At 41.5% G+C, this 20,000-nt stretch overlaps 1 protein-coding gene across 10 annotated transcripts in view; it reads right to left on the reverse strand.

Moving 5' to 3' along the window:
- The window catches only part of adgrb3 (adhesion G protein-coupled receptor B3), a 335,139-nt gene that overhangs the window by 202,495 nt on the left and 112,644 nt on the right, over positions 1-20,000 (reverse strand). For 9 of the 10 annotated variants that reach the window (XM_036960949.1, XM_036960951.1, XM_036960942.1 and 6 more), the window contains exons 3-4: positions 6,937-7,047; positions 2,391-2,552 (exon numbers count right to left, since the gene is read on the reverse strand). The exons of the other annotated variant lie outside the window; for it this stretch is intronic. In XM_036960949.1, the coding sequence (XP_036816844.1) occupies positions 2,391-2,552; positions 6,937-7,047 (273 nt within the window). The remainder of the gene's footprint in view (positions 1-2,390; positions 2,553-6,936; positions 7,048-20,000) is intronic. 10 annotated transcript variants of the gene reach the window in all.

Raw genomic sequence — 20,000 nt, forward strand, 5'->3', positions numbered from 1 at the left:
CTCTAAATATGGTAACGTTGCATTTGAATAGTAGCTCTAGTAGTTAACTTCTAGTGAGGATTGATATGAGACAAACTGCTCCAACTGTGACATCATGCTGTGTAGCAGTGACACTTTACTTGAAAGAGACCGACATAAGGACTTCGTAACATGTTCATAAGCCATACATAACGCATTAATAAGCAGTTGACTTTCTAAATGCTCAAATCAACTTCCATCAACAACCACCAGTTTATTTATCTGGTTTTCCTCTGTGTCAAATTCTAAACGTTTAATTAACAGTCTTTCAAATCATTCTTTGTTTGGTTTCATTCTAGAATCATTTGAAAGGAGGAAGTTGTTTTGACCTGTCCTGCACCGCTCCTTCCTCTGCATGTTCTTGTCATGTTTCCTTTTAAACTCTCATCATATTGTTCTGTATTTTCTTCTGTGCAAAAAAGTTGATATTTGCCTTGTCTTGTGGTTGTTGACATAAGCAGTTATGAATGCAGCCAGTATGTATAGGTTATGAATGTGTTATAAGGTCCTTGTGTCGGTCGTGCCCTTCAAGGAAAATGTTCCCTGCATGTATTTCTGTCCTTGAAAACTATTTGACTCAGACAAACACAGATTTCAATATTTCGGCTGTCGATTTGACAACATTACTGGCCTGAAACAACGGCACATTACTTCCAGAGAAAAATACAGTTTAGCCCATTAGCCTGCTGCCAAAGTCTCACCAAGGGGGAAATAATGGATTCTTTATCATTTCTGGTTCTCTTATTCTTCATTTCAATCCAGGGGGACACCTGGGGTATATTGCTCTGTAGGCTGACTGCTTCAATTATTGTTTCTGAATGGAAGAGGGTGATTCATGCAGTTCAGCTAGCTACCAGAGCCTGTCGGGTCAGTTCAGCTAGCTACCAGAGCATGTCGGGTCAGTTCAGCTAGCTACCAGAGCATGTCGGGTCAGTTCAGCTAGCTACCAGAGCTTGTTGGGTCAGTTCAGCTATCTACCAAAGCTTGTTGGGTCAGTTCAGCTAGCTACCAAAGCTTGTTGGGTCAGTTCAGCTAGCTACCAGAGCTTGTCGGGTCAGTTCAGCTAGCTACCAAAGCTTGTTGGGTCAGTTCAGCTAGCTACCAGAGCATGTCGGGTCAGTTCAGCAAGCTACCAGAGCATGTCGGGTCAGTTCAGCTAGCTACCAGAGCTTGTTGGGTCAGTTCAGCTAGCTACCAAAGCTTGTCAGGTATGAAATGGTAAATGAAAACGGTTTGGAATAATGTCTTGCCCTCTTGTCTGACCCTTGAGAAAACTGCCAACCCTACACTTAGTCATGACACATCTTAATGTGGACTACGTCTGACTAAATGTCAGAGAGCTGCTCGCATGAATTTCTGATTAGCTGATGGGGGTGAAACCTTTTATAGGACTTTGTGCCTAAATGTAATTTCAGAGACACTTGCCGCCACATAGAATAATGGCTCCTAAAATTCCCTGCAAATCAACAGATGGAAAAACACATGGAAAAACACTAACATTAGTATGACAGCTGCTGTTGAACACATGGATATCTACATACAGTAGACACAAACATAAGATGGGTCTCGTCTCCACAATTCAGAAGGTAATACATCTTCTAGAGCCACATTCAATCACAATTCACCAAGAATAACCAATGACTGTCTTGTGTAGGGGAATGTTGTGTTTATGAGAAAATACCTCCACCTTCTGCCAAAAAACGCAACATCTGTCAACAGTGTAAGACGTCATGACATTCTAAAGACCCCAGAGGAGCAAAATACATTGACTGGACCAACAACCCCAAAATATTAGGTACCAGACTAAGTATGCAAAAATATAGGCAACATTTCATCAACTCAACTACTGTAACAGCCTACATTGAGATAAATATGTAAAGATACTGCAATATATATACAAATATACCACTAACCTTGACCTTCAAGAATACACACTGAACCCTGGAGAAACAAACCAGAATCTACAATTCCCTAATCTCCATAACATGCAAAACTACAGAACTACATCACTATCAATCATTTTAGGAGTTGTGGTGAAATAACTTATCATTATATGGGAAGAGATGGATAACATAGACAACACTTCTGAAAAACACCGTGACATACACAAAGAGAAGAAATCATCACCAGATAATAGATGGCTAACAATAATAATAATAATAATAATAATAATAATAATACATTAAATAAGAATATTAAGCAATAAGAATATAACCAAATAGACTAGTTAAAAGGTCAAACTAAACAGTAACAAAAACATTGGTTCGATGGTCAATTCAAAGCAAGCACAACAATGCACACATAGGAAAAATGAAGGGGGAAGGAGAAAGACGTTATGACAAGTGAAGTAATAATGCTGCAGCTATTACTACCTGGACAGGGGACAGTGTTATTGCAAACCCTTGACTCTCTTAAAGGACCGCTGCAGTGTGTTCCGTATGGTGAACCACAGGTTCTTGTTCGCACCTGCGACCCTTGGCCGCATGAAACTGAGCATGAGCTCCACTGGGACCACTCCTCTGCACCAGATTCACCTGTGTGGAGGGAGAAGGGTGACACCAGTTAAATGCAGCAACACGGTCACATGATCAACCCAGGGGGTGGGGCTACAGTGGGCGGGGCTATACTGGGGTGGAGCATTCTGCTGGGGCTGGGTTTCAAGGTAGCGCAATGGGGGAGGAGTTATTCTAAACCCGAAGCTACGTTAACGGGGAGGGATATTAACCTAGTTAACTTTAATATTGAACCAAATAGACATGTTTCACCTTTATGTGATCTTTGATAAATGTTTAATAAGAGAGAAGACCACGACTGTTGGTCATTGGCCCCATATCTCTTGATCCAGTTCCTTTGATTTCCCATTCATCATTTTGTAAGTTTTGTTGTATTGTGATTGAAGGGAACAAGAACCTTTATGACTAGTAATTGGTCAAAAAGCTGTTTGTTCAAAAACCTTGTCTGACTCCCATGAACGGAGTCTCAAGTAGAAGAACAAAATCTTATTGTGTCATAGTAAAGTACAAATGGTTTGGAGGAACTGTACAGATGGATCATAGTAAAGTCCCAAATGGTTTGGAGGAACTGTACAGATGGATCATAGTAAAGTCCCAAATGGTTTGGAGGAACTGTACAGATGGATCATAGTAAAGTCCCAAATGGTTTGGAGGAACTGTACAGATGGATCATAGTAAAGTCCCAAGTGGTTTGGAGGAACTGTACAGATGGATCATAGTAAAGTCCCAAGTGGTTTGGAGGAACTGTACAGATGGATCATAGTAAAGTCCCAAGTGGTTTGGAGGAACTGTACAGATCGAGAATAATAAAGTCCCAAATGGTTTGGAGGAACTGTACAGATGGATCATAGTAAAGTCCCAAATGGTTTGGAGGAACTGTACAGATGGATCATAGTAAAGTCCCAAATGGTTTGGAGGAACTGTACAGATGGATCATAGTAAAGTCCCAAATGGTTTGGAGGAACTGTACATATGGATCATAGTAAAGTCCCAAATGGTTTGGAGGAACTGTACAAATGGATCATAGTAAAAGTCCCAAATGGTCTGGAGGAACTGTACAGACGCATCATAGTAAAAGTCCCAAATGGTTTGGAGGAACTGTACAGATGGATCATAGTAAAGTCCCAAATGGTTTGGAGGAACTGTACAGATGGATCATAGTAAAGTCCCAAATGGTTTGGAGGAACTGTACAGATGGATCATAGTAAAGTCCCAAATGGTTTGGAGGAACTGTACAGATGGATCATAGTAAAGTCCCAAATGGTTTGGAGGAACTGTACAGATGGATCATAGTAAAGTCCCAAGTGGTTTGGAGGAACTGTACAGATGGATCATAGTAAAAGTCCCAATGGTTTGGAGGAACTGTACAGATGGATCATAGTAAAGTCCCAAATGGTTTGGAGGAACTGTACAGATGGATCATAGTAAAAGTCCCAATGGTTTGGAGGAACTGTACAGATGGATCATAGTAAAGTCCCAAATGGTTTGGAGGAACTGTACAGATGGATCATAGTAAAGTCCCAAATGGTTTGGAGGAACTGTACAGATGGATCATAGTAAAAGTCCCAATGGTTTGGAGGAACTGTACAGATGGATCATAGTAAAGTCCCAAATGGTTTGGAGGAACTGTACAGATGGATCATAGTAAAGTCCCAATGGTTTGGAGGAACTGTACAGATGGATCATAGTAAAGTCCCAAGTGGTTTGGAGGAACTGTACAGATGGATCATAGTAAAAGTCCCAATGGTTTGGAGGAACTGTACAGATGGATCATAGTAAAAGTCCCAAATGGTTTGGAGGAACTGTACAGACGCATCATAGTAAAAGTCCCAAATGGTTTGGAGGAACTGTAAAGATGGATCATAATTGACACTAAGCATTTGTCAGATTTATTCTGAAGGACATTTATTCAAAGATCACAGCAAAGCTCCACATCACAGGCCCCAGTGTTACTTCTGATCACATTAAGGGATTCGGCCATTTACCTGACTAAAAGGTGTTACATCTTACAGCTACATTTCATCTTCATCTTTCATACTGACACATGCATCAATAAAACCAAATGAAATGTTTCAAAAAGCTCTATAAAAAGTAAAAGAACATGGTTGCATGCAAGAAGGACATCTACTAGTGAAATAAAAGTTCAACTTGAATGGAGAGTTAATAAATGACAAGTCTAGAGTATGGATCCCACAGCAGTGTTACAGCACTACAGTCTACAGTGCAGTTTCCTTGACAACCAGAGAGGATCTAACTCCAATGCATATTAATTAGTGTTTGATCACAATTTGTGAAAACATGTTTTTTTTTTTTAATTGCCCGTTTATATTTTTCTTAAGAGTACTAGGGAAACGAGAGGGAAGAAAAACTCCCCTTTTCATTTTATTCAGAAGATCACAGCTTGTTGCATGGAGCTTGTTGCATGGAAGTAACATTCACAGTGCCAGTTTGCATGGGGTTCATAAAATACTATTTTTCCAAACAGCAGAATGTGACAAAAGGTCTGCTGGTGTGTCACACTCCTATTATGACGTGTTTTAACTGTTGCTACTGAATATTTAAATGTACACTAGTCAACTGTCTCTAGAACCAAACAGTTAGATAAAAAGGTTGTTTCTAGAACCTAAAAGGATTCTTCAGCTGTCCCCATATGAGAACCCTTTGAAGAACATTTTTGGTTCCATTTTCGACAGAGGGTTTTACATGGAACTCAAAAGGGCTCTACCTGGAACCAAAAAGGGTTCTACCTGGAATCAAGAAGGGGTATCCTATGGGGACAGCCAAAGAACCCTTTTGGAACCCTTCTTTCTAGGAGTGTATACCAAGTATACCAGTTTAATTCTCAGAGGTACAACTTCATACACTGATTGTATATAAACACATGTGGAGTGAATTTGCTTATGTGTGTGCCGTTAGGTGGTAATTCCCAATAACAAAAGCATTGCCTTATTGACGGCGAAGGTCCACAATGCATCAGTATGTCCTGGGTGAGGCCTTTCAATGTAAAAATATGATAATGTCACAAATCCAAAAGCCATGAAATGCTGAATAAATGGAATAAATGCTAACCTTGGTTATGCTAACACCCTTGGCATTGAGCTAAGTAGGTCGGGTGAATAGAACAATCCAAGATAGCGTAGTTGTGTGTTAGAAAGCAAGAAGACAACGTTCAAATATTTTGATTACAGTTTAAGATGTACGTGTGATGTTCAATTTCAACAAGGCTTTATTTGCATAAGAGATTTGGAAATTTCAGCTCTGAATACATTTATATGTAATTGAAATCTTATGAAGATTTCCTCCGTATTGCGTCATTAAGCTGCAGTATAATAGGACTGATATAGATTGATTCAACCCAATAGGAATATACTGTAAACCCTATTATATATAATTGGTCTGATCAGAATTATAATAGACTTTGAAAGGTGGATCAATTGGTAAGATGAAGAAGTACAGGGAGAGTAAATTAGGCAATCTAAGAATGGAAGTGATGGGGTCCATAAGAGATAAATAACACACTCCCACAGCATGTTGGAATGGAGACATGCTGTTAGGATTTAGTAAACAACAAAGTGGATTTGCAAATTAAAATGAAAGTAAGGCAGGTGTGTTGATCAATGTCACAGATTTAAAAGGAACAACAAATGAGGTGAAATTGGGTTAAAAAAATAAATAAATTAAAAGCCAAACAAACAATTAACGGAACCCAGAAACATGTATTTTTTTAAAAACGAAATTAGAAAGAAAAGGGGGAAAAAAAAGAATAGTCTTTATGGCAGTCCATTTTGATTGAGCCTAGAAACCCTCTATGTGGATCTGGAGCAGCAATAAAGATGCTTTTCAATTCATTTCTATCCTCCTGCAACTTTAGAATGGATACAATCATCACTATATTTTAGTATATTCAACTGGTTTAAGTTAAGATTTTTGTTTATTTATCTTACATTAAACATTATTTATCAAACCCATTTTTTATTCAGTGTGCGTTTCACTCTTGCCGAAGGCAGTAGGAGTTGTCGATGAAGGACATTTTTCAAATGTTATTAGGCACATTTTTAAGGATATTATTAACTGTGACAGGGCACAATTTTACCTAGCCTTTAATATTTGAGAAACGAGTAATGCACTTGCCAACTCGCTGTGTAACAACAAATGAACAGAGACCCAGGGAGCCCAATTCTAGTTGTTATTCTAAGTAAATACTCAAAGGGAAAAGGAACATTTGTCTAGTGGGTTTTAATGTGAATAGCAACAGAAGAAGGAGGAGGTAGTAGGAGGTTATTAAAATACAGAAACATTGTCACCTAAAAGGTGCAGCACAAGAAAGAGCATGCAAGTGACCTAGATGACATTAAGTTTATAGTTAACAAAATAAAAGGTGAAAGAAACATAACTATTGTATTACCAGTTTGTGCCATAAATTTAGCAGATTCAGCTTGCTCCTGCAGGGCCTTTGTGTCAAAGACTGATCTGGGTCGCTGACTTTTTACAGTATGTTCGCCGATCATTCCATATTCTAGAGACAAAATAGAGGTTCAATGAAAGCTAGGCTTTAACAGTAGGAATCTTCCAGAGACACAAAATAAAAGGTATTACAAACTGTTTTTCAACGATAGATGCGTAGTAAAAAAACTGCAGTACTGTACATGGCTAGAAACAAAGATCATACAAGAGTAAATATATATATTTAACTTGTCATTTTAACTTTAAAGCATAGGAAGAAACAATGCATCGTATTTATAACGAACGTGGGTGAGTTGGGAGGAGTATTAATTGACTTTAAAAGCACAGCTTAAGACACATAGCAAACATGCAAATTTAATAAGACACTATTACTTCCCATAGTCCCTCAAGCCCCACCCCCTCCCTCCCAATCCCTACCACCCCCAAACCACCCCCTCCCTCCCAACCCCTACCACCCCCAAACCACCCCCCAAGAAAAACAAAAAAGAAAATGAAAGTAAGAATGTGTAAGCTATCTGGAAGCCACAGAGGAGGGGGTCAGGGTCATGAACATAACATGATACTATTGATCCACAGTTTCTTTAACAGATTCCAGACATTTTGTTTTTGTAATTAGTTGAGCTCAGTAGAATATTTGTCCATCCCAAATGGCACCCCATTCCCTACATAGTTCCCTATGGGCCCTGGTCAATAGTGGTGCACTATGTAGGTGATAGGGTGCCATTTTGGACACAGACTATGAGTCTGGGAAATTTATCAATTTATAATAATTTAACATCATAAGTTCTATTAACTGAGAAATGTATTCTGAGCTGTCTGATTATAATTGTTACTCCATTTGTTGTTGTCCATTAATACATGGGTGATGCGATATGTTTGGCCGCATAGGTTTTTAGTCCCGGTGAAGGGGTGTAACAAATTTCGCAACAAATGTCCTTTTTTATTCAAAAACTTGACTAGCATGCCGACGCAAAGCTAGAGTATGTGTTTTCTTCAATCCGTTTGGAGTAGTATGCACTGCAGGTGATATGCGTTACACGACAGACACCTCACATGGCAGGTGTGTGTTAGTACTGTGGAGTAAACTATACATACACCATCGTCTGTGAGGATGTTTGGGGTTATATTGTCTGGAGTAGTGAGGATGTTTGGGGTCATATTGTCTGGAGTAGTAAGGATGTTTGGGGTCATATTGTCTGGAGTAGTAAGGATGTTTGGGGTCATATTGTCTGGAGTAGTGAGGGTGTTTGGGGTCATATTGTCTGGAGTAGTAAGGATGTTTGGGGTCATATTGTCTGGAGTAGTGAGGGTGTTTGGGGTCATATTGTCTGGAGTAGTAAGGATGTTTGGGGTCATATTGTCTGGAGTAGTAAGGATGTTTGGGGTCATATTGTCTGGAGTAGTAAGGATGTTTGGGGTCATATTGTCTGGAGTAGTGAGGATGTTTGGGGTCATATTGTCTGGAGTAGTGACAATGTTTGGGGTCATATTGTCTGGAGTAGTGAGGGTGTTTGGGGTCATATTGTCTGGAGTAGTAAGGATGTTTGGGGTCATATTGTCTGGAGTAGTAAGGATGTTTGGGGTCATATTGTCTGGAGTAGTAAGGATGTTTGGGGTCATATTGTCTGGAGTAGAGAGGATGTTTGGGGTTATATTGTCTGGAGTAGTGAGGATGTTTGGGGGCATATTGTCTGGAGTAGTAAGGATGTTTGGGGTCATATTGTCTGGAGTAGTGAGGATGTTTGGGGTTATATTGTCTGGAGTAGAGAGGATGTTTGGGGTCATATTGTCTGGAGTAGTAAGGATGTTTGGGGTCATATCGTCTGGAGTAGTGAGGATGTTTGGGGTTATATTGTCTGGAGTAGTGAGGATGTTTGGGGTCATATTGTCTGGAGTAGTAAGGATGTTTGGGGTCATATTGTCTGGAGTAGTGACAATGTTTGGGGTCATATTGTCTGGAGTAGTGAGGATGTTTGGGGTCATATTGTCTGGAGTAGTGAGGATGTTTGGGGTCATATTGTCTGGAGTAGTGACAATGTTTGGGGTCATATTGTCTGGAGTAGTAAGGATGTTTGCGGTCATATTGTCTGGAGTAGTGACAATGTTTGGGGTTATATTGTCTGGAGTAGTGAGGATGTTTGGGGTCATATTGTCTGGAGTAGTGAGGGTGTTTGGGGTCATATTGTCTGGAGTAGAGAGGATGTTTGGGATCATATTGTCTGGAGTAGTGAGGATGTTTGGGGGCATATTGTCTGCCGTCTCAGATCTGATGCAGTATTTCTCCCAGTAGGTAATGTACTGTATGTGTGATGGGTATGGGTGGGCAGTGTCAAAGAGGAGAGAGGCACACTGACTAGAACTAAGTACCAGTACAACACAGCCATGCTTTTGATACTAATCGGGAATCACAACAGAACCAGCAATAATCCAACACCAAGAACCACTGAGTATTGGAAAACCCATACAAAGAACCCCTTTCAGACTACTAAGCCGAGCCAAGCTGAGCTGTACTGTGCTGGCCTGGTACTCATCCTGGTTACTCATCCTGCCATCACCATAGCTGATGAAACCGTGCTGGAAAAGGTCAATGTGAGGGGGTTATACCAGAACCAGCACAGTCAGGTTCAGGTAGGCACGGTGTGGTGAAAGAGCATAGATTTCCAAATCTGGTTCATATTACTGTTCTGATGAGGTGGCCATTAGTATACGTTGTAATGAAACCAGTCATTGGCAGAAGGTAACCTGGAGAGTTAATAACCGGGACGTGATGGTCATCACGATGATTCATGATCACCGCTATACACCAGGACATGTCACATACATAATGTAGATGTTCCTGATCTCTCAACGCTGTCTTAAATGGTCTCTGACACATTTCTAAAGACCCAGGAAAGAGCATTGATGGGGAATGTTGCCCTTGACTTGAATCAAGTGGGTGAAACAGCTTTATGTGGGTGTATGTTTTCCCTGGCAGCTTGACTGCATCCTCCTGTTCCAACCTGTTTGATTCCATTTCAATAAACACATTATGAAGTAGGACTCATCGTGGGTTGCTAAGGTTATTCTGGACAACATCCATCATCTTTAAAGACAGCTAGAATATTAAGGCACCTTGAGGTAATGTTCTAGCCTTCACCAGAACACATTCTACCTCAACAGGTTATACTATGGGACGTTGTTAATACAATTAAATCAAAGTTATTTCAGTAGCACTTCAGCATAACCTCATTTTTAGAACGGTGACTCGATTATATCATTCAATTCAATTCACTTGTAATTAACCCCAAAATCACCTAACACTTGGGGCAAAATCCTCACAATAAACTCTTGACTTCGTAAAGAACTACTTTTAGCGTTCTTGTAGTTCGAGTTCTTGATCTCTCTGTCTTTAGTAATTGTGTATCATGTCAATCAGGAACAAACATGATGATGTATTTTTACTGTCTCACATTTCTTTCTTGTGATGGCTTTTTGTGATGGGACATTCTGTTAATATTATGACGAGTAGAAGAAACAAGACTGTGTGTGTGTGTGTGTGTGTGTGTGTGTGTGTGTGTGTGTGTGTGTGTGTGTGTGTGAGCTCCAATGCCTTGTCAAAACCACATCACATCAATGGTTGTCAAAGAGTCTTGGTACGATGGACTGAACCACATCTCAGGAGAAGGAGATGGTCCCCACACACAATGTACTGAGTTACCTCTGGTGATGAATGGTGATAGTCACTATCTAGATTAAAGTCTGACCAGACCAGGCCAGACACCTAGCTGTCGGGACATTGTCCCAGATACTTGATGGGAATGGATCGACCTCTCTCTGTCTCTCTCTCTCTCTCTCTCTCTCTCTCTCTCTCTCTCTCTCTCTCCCTGTCTCTCTCTCTCACCCCCTCCCCTCTCTCTCTCTCTCTCTCTCTCTGCGCCTTACTCAGACAATAACCCTATCCCGAAAAAGCAATGGACTGAGCCATCTTTTGCACCCACAGCTTACAGATGATGATGTGTTGCTTGTAGATTTATACGGTATTATATATTGTGAAAGGCTAGCAGTGCATCATTACAGTCCAGGTAGGTAGGGGAGAGCGAATGGAGCAGAGCAGAGCGGAGCCCAAAGCAAAAACAGGGTACCATGGAAATGTGGTGCAACATAAGCACAATGAGGTAAAATGGATGAGCAGGCGCTGCACAGCAGTCAAGGTCCAAGCTATTCAAAAGGCTATTCAAAAAAACATTACATCGATGCCTGTGCTTAAAGGGCTGGATCAGACAAATGACAATTTAACCTTGTTTATGTATAACTACCAAATAATCTGTGGATCTGCAGTATGGGGTCAGTGACCCAAAATATGGCTTACTAGTGTATTTAACATTATCATTGTTGCATGGAAACGGATGGGAGTGGATGGATCTTTCTGTTAGCATTCTTCAGGTAGCTCACCTACATCGACTCACTTCAAACCACGTTCTACAGGAACGTGCTGCCTTTTAAGGTTGTATGTATTTACACCATTTTCAACACTGTCGCTATTAGCTAGGGGTCAAAGTACTTTGAAAAGAAGCAGGTTTGTTATTTATAGCCTGGCATATACTGTACAATGGTAGAGAAATCATTATACGCCTACATAGATTTCTATTCCCAAAGTCAATAATGACTGAATAGCATGATGACATCTTAACATCCACTACAGAATACAATACATTCATGAGCCAAGTGCCAGCAAAAGACAAGTACTGTCATGAAGAAAAGACAAACCCTCACACAGAGATGGTGATGGCTGGGAATGCTATTTGCTCAAATAATCCACTTAAATCTGTCTTCAATATTGCACAGCAGACCTGGGTTCAAGTACTATTTGAAAACATTTCAGACACTTCATCTCTGCTTGACTGAGTTGGCCTGGCTTAATGGACCAATGGAATAGTCCCAAAACTGCAAATCTCACCCACCTAGCCCCTAAAGGCAAAGGCAAATGCTGAAAGTATTTTCGAAGGATTTCAAATAGTATTTAAACCCAGGTCTGTTGTACAATAAGTAATCCGTTACCTGATTTCACATGCAAATCCCTAGTAGCAACTGAAGGTTAACCTCAATGACACGAACAGACTGGCAAAGCATGGTCTGTTTCCCAAATGGCAACCTATTCCCTATATAGTGCATTTCTTTTGACCAGAGCCCTTTGGTACACTAAATGGAGAAAAGGGTCCCATTTGGGACACAGCCATGGTTTACAGTCCTGAAGATGGTACAGCACAACATTACAGTTGTTACTGTCTGCGTCCATTAATAGAAGGGGTGAGAGGAGAGACGGAAGAAGTGCTGACCAGGGGATATGTTTATGGTGGGTCTCAGTCAGGACAGTATCTTATAATGTAGGTGTGACTGTGCTATGAAGATACATCTGTACTGTATACAGGGAGATGATTGGGTGGCATTCAAGGACAACCCCTCACCTTTAATATTGCAGATAGGTTGTGGCTTACATCAATTGTCTGCATCATTTCCAATCCCCATATATATATATATTTTTTTTTTTTAAATATATTTTGCTTCATTATTTTCCCCTAACCCTACCACCCCTCCCCTAATTGGAGTAAACTAATAGACAACAACACTTAGGCTTCTACTTCCAGCTTATACATACTATATCCATTTTACAGACACAGTATATTTTACACTAGTTATCTTTTGTTTGTTTTGAGTCCCATCCTTCAACTCTGAACACCATCCAGTCCCATCCTTCAGCTCCCCTCAACCCCTCCCATCCTTCAACTCTGAACACCATCCAGTCCCATCCTTCAGCTCCCCTCAACCTCTTCCATCTATCTCTGAACCCCATCCAGTCCCATCCTTCAGCTCCCCTCAACCCCTCCCATCCTTCAACTCTGAACACCATCCAGGCCCATCCTTCAGCTCCCCTCAACCCCTCCCATCTATCTCTGAACCCCATCCAGTCCCATCCTTCAGCTCCCCTCAACCCTTCCCATCTATCTCTGAACACCATTCAGTCCAATCCTTCAGCTCCCCTCAACCCCTCCCATCTATATCTGAACACCATCCAGTCCCATCCTTCAGCTCCCCTCAACCCCTCCGATCTATCTCTGAACACCATCCAGTTCCACCCTTCAGCTCCCCTCAACCCCTCCCATCTATCTCTGAACACCATCCAGTCCCATCCTTCAGCTCCCCTCAACCCCTCCCATCTATCTCTGAACCGCATCCAGTCCCATCCTTCAGCTCCCCTCAACCCTTCCCATCTATCTCTGAACACCATCCAGTCCCATCCTTCAGCTCCCTTCAACCCCTCCCATCTATCTCTGAACACCATCCAGTCCCATCCTTCAGCTCCCCTCAACCCCTCCCATCTATCTCTGATCACCATCCAGTTTTGATTTCTATTTGCCATATATTGTTAAACTGTGCTGTTTCACAAAAGTTCTGAACCTATGATCTATTGATTCTGTCTCTTCGCAGCAAAATCTGCAGAGCTGGGATGGGTGTATCCCTCATACTCTGTATACAGTGTAACATTCTATTGGTTGCAAGAATTGTGTATAATTTTAATTGAAAAACTGAATCCAGTGACATTTTGTGTATTAGTTCACATGACATGGTACATCGAAAATCTCTTCCCAACTATTTAGCAATCTGTACGGCACAGCTGTCCATTTTTTGGTACATAAATGAAACTGATATACTTTTTTATTTATCACAATTTCTTTTAACCAATTTTCGTCTTTAATGCAGGGCCGACAGACAAGTCCTTTACTTTTCCCCCTTCCACTAGTTGGTTGTAATTTTGGATAGAGCAGACATTTCCATATATTTGTGTTAGCTGCATGTGTGACATTACACCACCAGTCTTCTTTATGAAATAATTTACAAAGATTATATATTTTTTTAAATGTTCTCCAAAAATATATATTTTTATGAATTAGTATATTTGAGTTTAGCCATAATATTTGTTCTGTCTTTTCTGGTGGATTAACTTCTTTGTGGTGGGCGGTATTTTGACGTCCAGATGAATAGTGTGCCCAAAGTAAACTGCCTGCTACTCAGGCCAAGAAGCTAGGAAATGCATACAATTTGTAGATTTGGATAGAAAACCCTCTAAAATAATGTATGTGAGTATAACAGAACTCCTTTGGCAGGCGAAATCCCAAGGACAAACCATCCAGGAAATGTTTTTTTGAGTTCACTGTGATTTCAATTGTTTTCTATGGGAATGAGGCTCCTGGTTGCAGTTCCTATGGCTTCCACTAGATGTCAACAGTCTTTAGAAATTGGTATATGTTTTTCTTTTGAGTAATGAAGAAATAGCCCTTTCCTTTCTGGGTGTTGAGCCTAGTGGACTGTTTTGTTTGTGGCGCGCGACCTGGGGCTCGCTCCACTTTCATTTTATCCACTATTGAACACAGTATATTCCGTCTTAAATTTGATAAATTATTTAAGTTTTAAAATACCTAAAGTTGGATTAGGAAAGTTGTTTGAAATGTTTGGACCAAGCTTACAGGTAACTTATTAGATCATTTGTAGTCATGTTTGTTCGAGTTGGAACTGATGTTTTTCTGAATCAAACGTGACAAATAAATGGACATTCTGGGGATATAACAACATAATTTATCGAACAAAAGGACCATTTGTGATGTTTATGGGACATTTTGGAGTGCCAACAAAAGAAGATCTTCAAAGGTAAGGCATGAATTATATGAGGCCCAGGGTCTCGAGCTTAATGATGAGTTTGGAGGGCAATATGGTGTTAAATGCTGAGCTGTAATTGATGAACAGCATTCTTACATAGGTATTCCTCTTGTCCAGATGGGTTAGGGCAGTGTGCAGTGTGATTGCGATTGCGTCGTCTGTGGACCTATTGGGGCGGTAAGCAAATTGGAGTGGGTCTAGGGTGTCAGGTACGGTGGAGGTGATCTGATCCTTGACTAGTCTCTCAAAGCACTTCATGATGACGGAAGTCAGTGCTCCGGGGTGATAGTCATTTAGCTCAGTAACCTTAGATTTCGTGGGAGCAGCAACAATGGTGGCCCTCTTGAAGCATGTGGGAACAGCAGACTGGGATAGGCGTTGATTGAATACGTTCGTAAACACACCAGCCAGCTTGTCTGTGCATGCTCTGAGGAGGCGGCTAGGGTTGCAAGGGTTAACACGTTTAAATGTTTTACTCACGTTGGCCATGGTGAAGGAGAGCCAGCAGGTTTTGGTAGCGGGCCGTGTCAGTGGTACTGTATTGTCCTCAAAGCGAGCAAATAAGTTGTTTAGTTTGTCAGGGAGCAAGACGTTGGTGTCCGCGATGGGGCTGGTTTTCTTTTTGTAATCCATGATTGACTGTAGACCCTGCCACATACGTCTTCTGTCTGAGCCGTTGAATTGCGACTCTACATTGTCTCTATGCTGACATTTAGCTTGTTTGAGTGCCTTGCGGAGGGAATAGCTACACTGTTTGTATTTGGTCATGTTTCCAGTCGCCTTGCCCTGATTAAAAGCAGTGGTTTGCGCTTTTAGTTTTGCGTGAATGCTGCCATTAATCCATGCTTTCTGGTAGGGGAAGGTTTTAATAGTCACTGTGGGTACGACATCACCGATGCACTTGCTAATAAACTCACTCACCGAATCAGCGTATACATCAATGTTGTTGTCTGAGGCTATTTGGAACGTATCCCAGTCCACGTGATCGAAGCAATCTTTAAGAATCAGATTGGTCGGACCATCGTTGAACAGACCTGAGCACGGGCGTTTCCTGTTTTAATTTCTGTCTATAGGCTGGGAACAACAAAATGGAGTCATGGTCAGATTTGCCGAAAGGAGGGCGAGGGAGGGCTTTGTGTGCGTCGCGGAAGTTAGAGTAGCACTGATCCAGAATGCTGCCAGCCCTGGACGCGCATTCGATATGCTGATAAAATTTAGGGAGCCTTGTATTCAGATTAGCTTTGCTAAAATTCCCAGCTACAATAAATACAGCCTCAGGATATGTGGTTTCCAGTTTACATCGAGTCCAATGAAATTCTTTCAGGGCCGTCAAGGTATCTGTTCTGCAAATTCATATTAATTATGTAAATTAGCCTTTTAATTTTGTGTGGCTTGCCATTGCAAATAAAATGGAAAATGTTTTGCTCATATAATTTAAAAAAATAAGTTGCTAGGTATAGGAAAAGCCATAAGCAGATAGGTAAACTTGGATATGTCTAAAGAGTTAATCAGGGTGATTTTTCCACAAATAGACAGGTATTTTCCTTTCCATGGTAACAAGATAGTACCTATTTTTGCTAACGTTCTGTTAAAATGTTTTGTAGTGAGATGATTTCTTTATATTCGAGATATGAATACTGAGTATGTCCACTTCACTGTCAGAGCATTTTATTGGTAAAATTCAAATACATAATATAGTACACCTATCATAATTTGGTTGTAATCCAGAGAGGTTAGAAAAACGATCTAGACCCTCTATGAGGCTGTGGAGGGATCCAAATTGTGGATTTTAAAGAAAACCTTAATCATCAGCGTACAAGGACAACCCTACCTTCCTATCAGTTTTCAAGGACAACCCTACCTTACTATCAGTTTTCAAGGACAACCCTACCTTACTATCAGTATTCAAGGACAACCCTACCTTCCTATCAGTATTCAAGGACAACCCTACCTTCCTATCAGTATTCAAGGACAACCCTACCTTCCTATCAGTATTCAAGGACAACCCTGCCTTCCTACCAGCATTCAAGGACAACCCTACCTTACTATCAGTATTCAAGGACAACCCTACCTTCCTATCAGCATTCAAGGACAACCCTACCTTCCTATCAGCATTCAAGGACAACCCTACCTTACTATCAGCATTCAAGGACAACCCTACCTTCCTATCAGCATTACTTTGGGTGCCTAACACGCAACAAAGTCACATTTATAGCCATCTATGGTTTAGGTTCAAAGTGGTTCAAAGGTTAAATATGTTTTTTTTGTTGGTATCTGCTAGATTGGGGGCCATTTTATGTGACATGCCTTTACATGATTTTGAGTTCATGGCCTGTAATTTGGGACTATACCAATGATTACGGCATCATTATAGATGACTGATTGCATGGTTACGGATAAAACCATGATTACAGCATACAAATTCATTGAACATTGATAATGGTGTTGTGGTGATATTGAAATTTGTCCATTTGGTTTAGGGGCTAGATTTCAATATTGGATTGGCCATGATCAGTCTCCTTCAAATAACAGTGGTAATATTTAGGAGAGGCAAATATTCATCAACACATTAATAGAATGTGTAGAAAATGCCATTTAGCAGACACTTTTATCCAAGGAGACTGGGTGGTCGCAGGAATCGCACCCACTATCTGGGAATTGCAAGTACCCTTTGCTCTAAAAACGGAGATATTAATGTGTTTTATTTATTTATCATAAAGCTCAGTGGACATGGCTAAACAGGAAGCTCAGTGGACATGGCTGAACAGGAAGCTCAGTGGACATGGCTAAACAGGATGCTCAGTGGACACACCTGAACAGGAAGCTCAGTGGACACACCTGAACAGGAAGCTCAGTGGACAGGCCTGAACAGGAAGCTCAGTGGACATGCCTGAACAGGATGCTCAGTGAACACACCTGAACAGGAAGCTCAGTGGACACACCTGAACAGGAAGCTCAGTGGATAGGCCTGAACAGGAAGCTCAGTGGACATGCCTGAACAGGATGCTCAGTGAACACACCTGAACAGGAAGCTCAGTGGACACACCTGAACAGGAAGCTCAGTGGACAGGCCTGAACAGGAAGCTCAGTGGACAGGCCTGAACAGGAAGCTCAGTGGACACACCTAAACAGGAAGCTCAGTGGACATGGCTGATGTTCAGGTCACTGTTCTCACCGCTTATATACCCATATGCTCCTCGTATTGTTTAATGGCCTATGAATTACAATCGCCATGACAGGGTCGATAACAACTGGGAGATTCCCTTGTTCCCCAAAGTCCCTCGTAGAGAACCAGACAACAACCCTTTCTCTGTAATCCCCATTCATCATGTGACCAGGGATGTAGTGGTAAAAAACAGATGGTTGAATCCTGAGCATCATGGGTAAATAAGAGGGTAATTCAAAAAACAAGGTTAACACGATTCCCAAAATGAAATAGATTTGTAAACTGAATGGAGTTATACCTTATACCCACTACTTCCACACAAATACAACATGGGTCTAGACTGCACCTCTACTGCACTCTATACATGTCTTCTCCTTTTATTGTCTATAGCTAGCTACTGCTGTCATGTTTGACCCTTCCATTGACTTCTGTCCTAACAGCAGTTTCCCATCACGTAGCTACAGTATCTCTGTCCCAACAGCAGTTTCCCATCACTTAGCTACAGTATCTCTGTCCCAACAGCAGTTTCCCATCACTTAGCTACAGTATCTCTGTCCCAACAGCAGTTTCCCATCACTTAGCTACAGTATCTCTGTCCCAACAGCAGTTTCCCATCACTTAGCTACAGTATCTCTGTCCCAACAGCAGTTTCCCATCACTTAGCTACAGTTTCTCTGTCCCAACAGCAGTTTCCCGTCACTTAGCAACAGTATCTCTGTCCAAACAGCAGTTTCCCATCACTTAGCTACAGTATCTCTGTCCCAACAGCAGTTTCCCATCACTTAGCTATAGTATCGCTGTCCCAACAGCAGTTTCCCGTCACTTAGCTACAGTATCTCTGTCCCAACAGCAGTTTCCCGTCACTTAGCTACAATATCGCTGTCCCAACAGCAGTTTCCCGTCACTTAGCTACAGTATCTCTGTCCCAACAGCAGTTTCCCATCACTTAGCTACAGTATCGCTGTCCCAACAGCAGTTTCCCATCACTTAGCTACAGTATCTCTGTCCCAACAGCAGTTTTCCATCACTTAGCTACAGTATCGCTGTCCCAACAGCAGTTTCCCGTCACTTAGCTACAGTAGCTCTGCACTCCGTTCCCCGACTGGGACGTACGGTTTAGTCCAGTCTGTTTTTAATTTCATTTACGCTGTGATTCTGTTGGGCAGAAGCTTTAAGGTAGGAGGACCACTTGTTCATGCTGTCCGCCCCCATCCCTTTCCATTCAGTCCTGCCTACCCTGCAGAATAGAATGGATGTGGAGGAGAGAGAGAGAGAGAAGGTTGGAGCCAGATAGCAGAGAGACAGACGTTACCATCAGTGACACTCATCTTGATACACAAGTCACATCTGTGGGTGGGTGTGTCTGTGTGTGTGGGGGGGGGGGGGTGGGGCGGGGGGGGGGGGGGGTCAAGATGGCTGGTAGTGAGTATCAAGATGGCTGATCACAGGTAATGAGTATCAAGATGGCTGATCACAGATAATGAGTATCAAGATGGCTGATCACAGGTAATGAGTATCAATATGGCTGATCACAGGTAGTGAGTATCAAGATGGCTGATCACAGGTAGTGATTATTAATATGGCTGATCACAGGTCATGAGTAACAAGATGGCTGGTCACAGGTAATGAGCATCAAGATGGCTGATCACAGGTAATGAGTAACAAGATGGCTGATCACAGGTAATGAGTAACAAGATGTCTGATCACATGTAATGAATATCAAGATGGCTGATCACAGGTAATGAGTATCAAGATGGCTGATCACAGGTAATGAGTATCAAGATGGCTGATCACAGGTAGTGAGTATCAAGATGGCTGATCACAGGTAATGAGTATCTGGGACAAAATGAGTCCAGGCGTCTAAAACCGTTGTCATGGTTTTATGACTATGATCCACTGACTGCAACCAGGACTAGGTATTAACACTAAGCCTATGATCTCCTGAGCCCCAGAGAGACCTCCCCACTATGTGAGAGACATTTCATTTGCAGGTCCACCTTCAACAGTGTGTGTGTGCGGACGTGTTCCATGTGTAATTTTACTGAGAGGCAGTCAAAGCCTGGCCTCTTAGCCGATGAGGCGGATGACGGATGTGTCTAACCTTGCATGAAATGAGCCTTTACCCAGAGGAGGGCCTTATAAGCAGC

This window comes from Oncorhynchus mykiss, chromosome 23, assembly GCF_013265735.2.
Source record: "Oncorhynchus mykiss isolate Arlee chromosome 23, USDA_OmykA_1.1, whole genome shotgun sequence".
NCBI classification, from domain to species: Eukaryota; Metazoa; Chordata; class Actinopteri; order Salmoniformes; family Salmonidae; genus Oncorhynchus; species Oncorhynchus mykiss.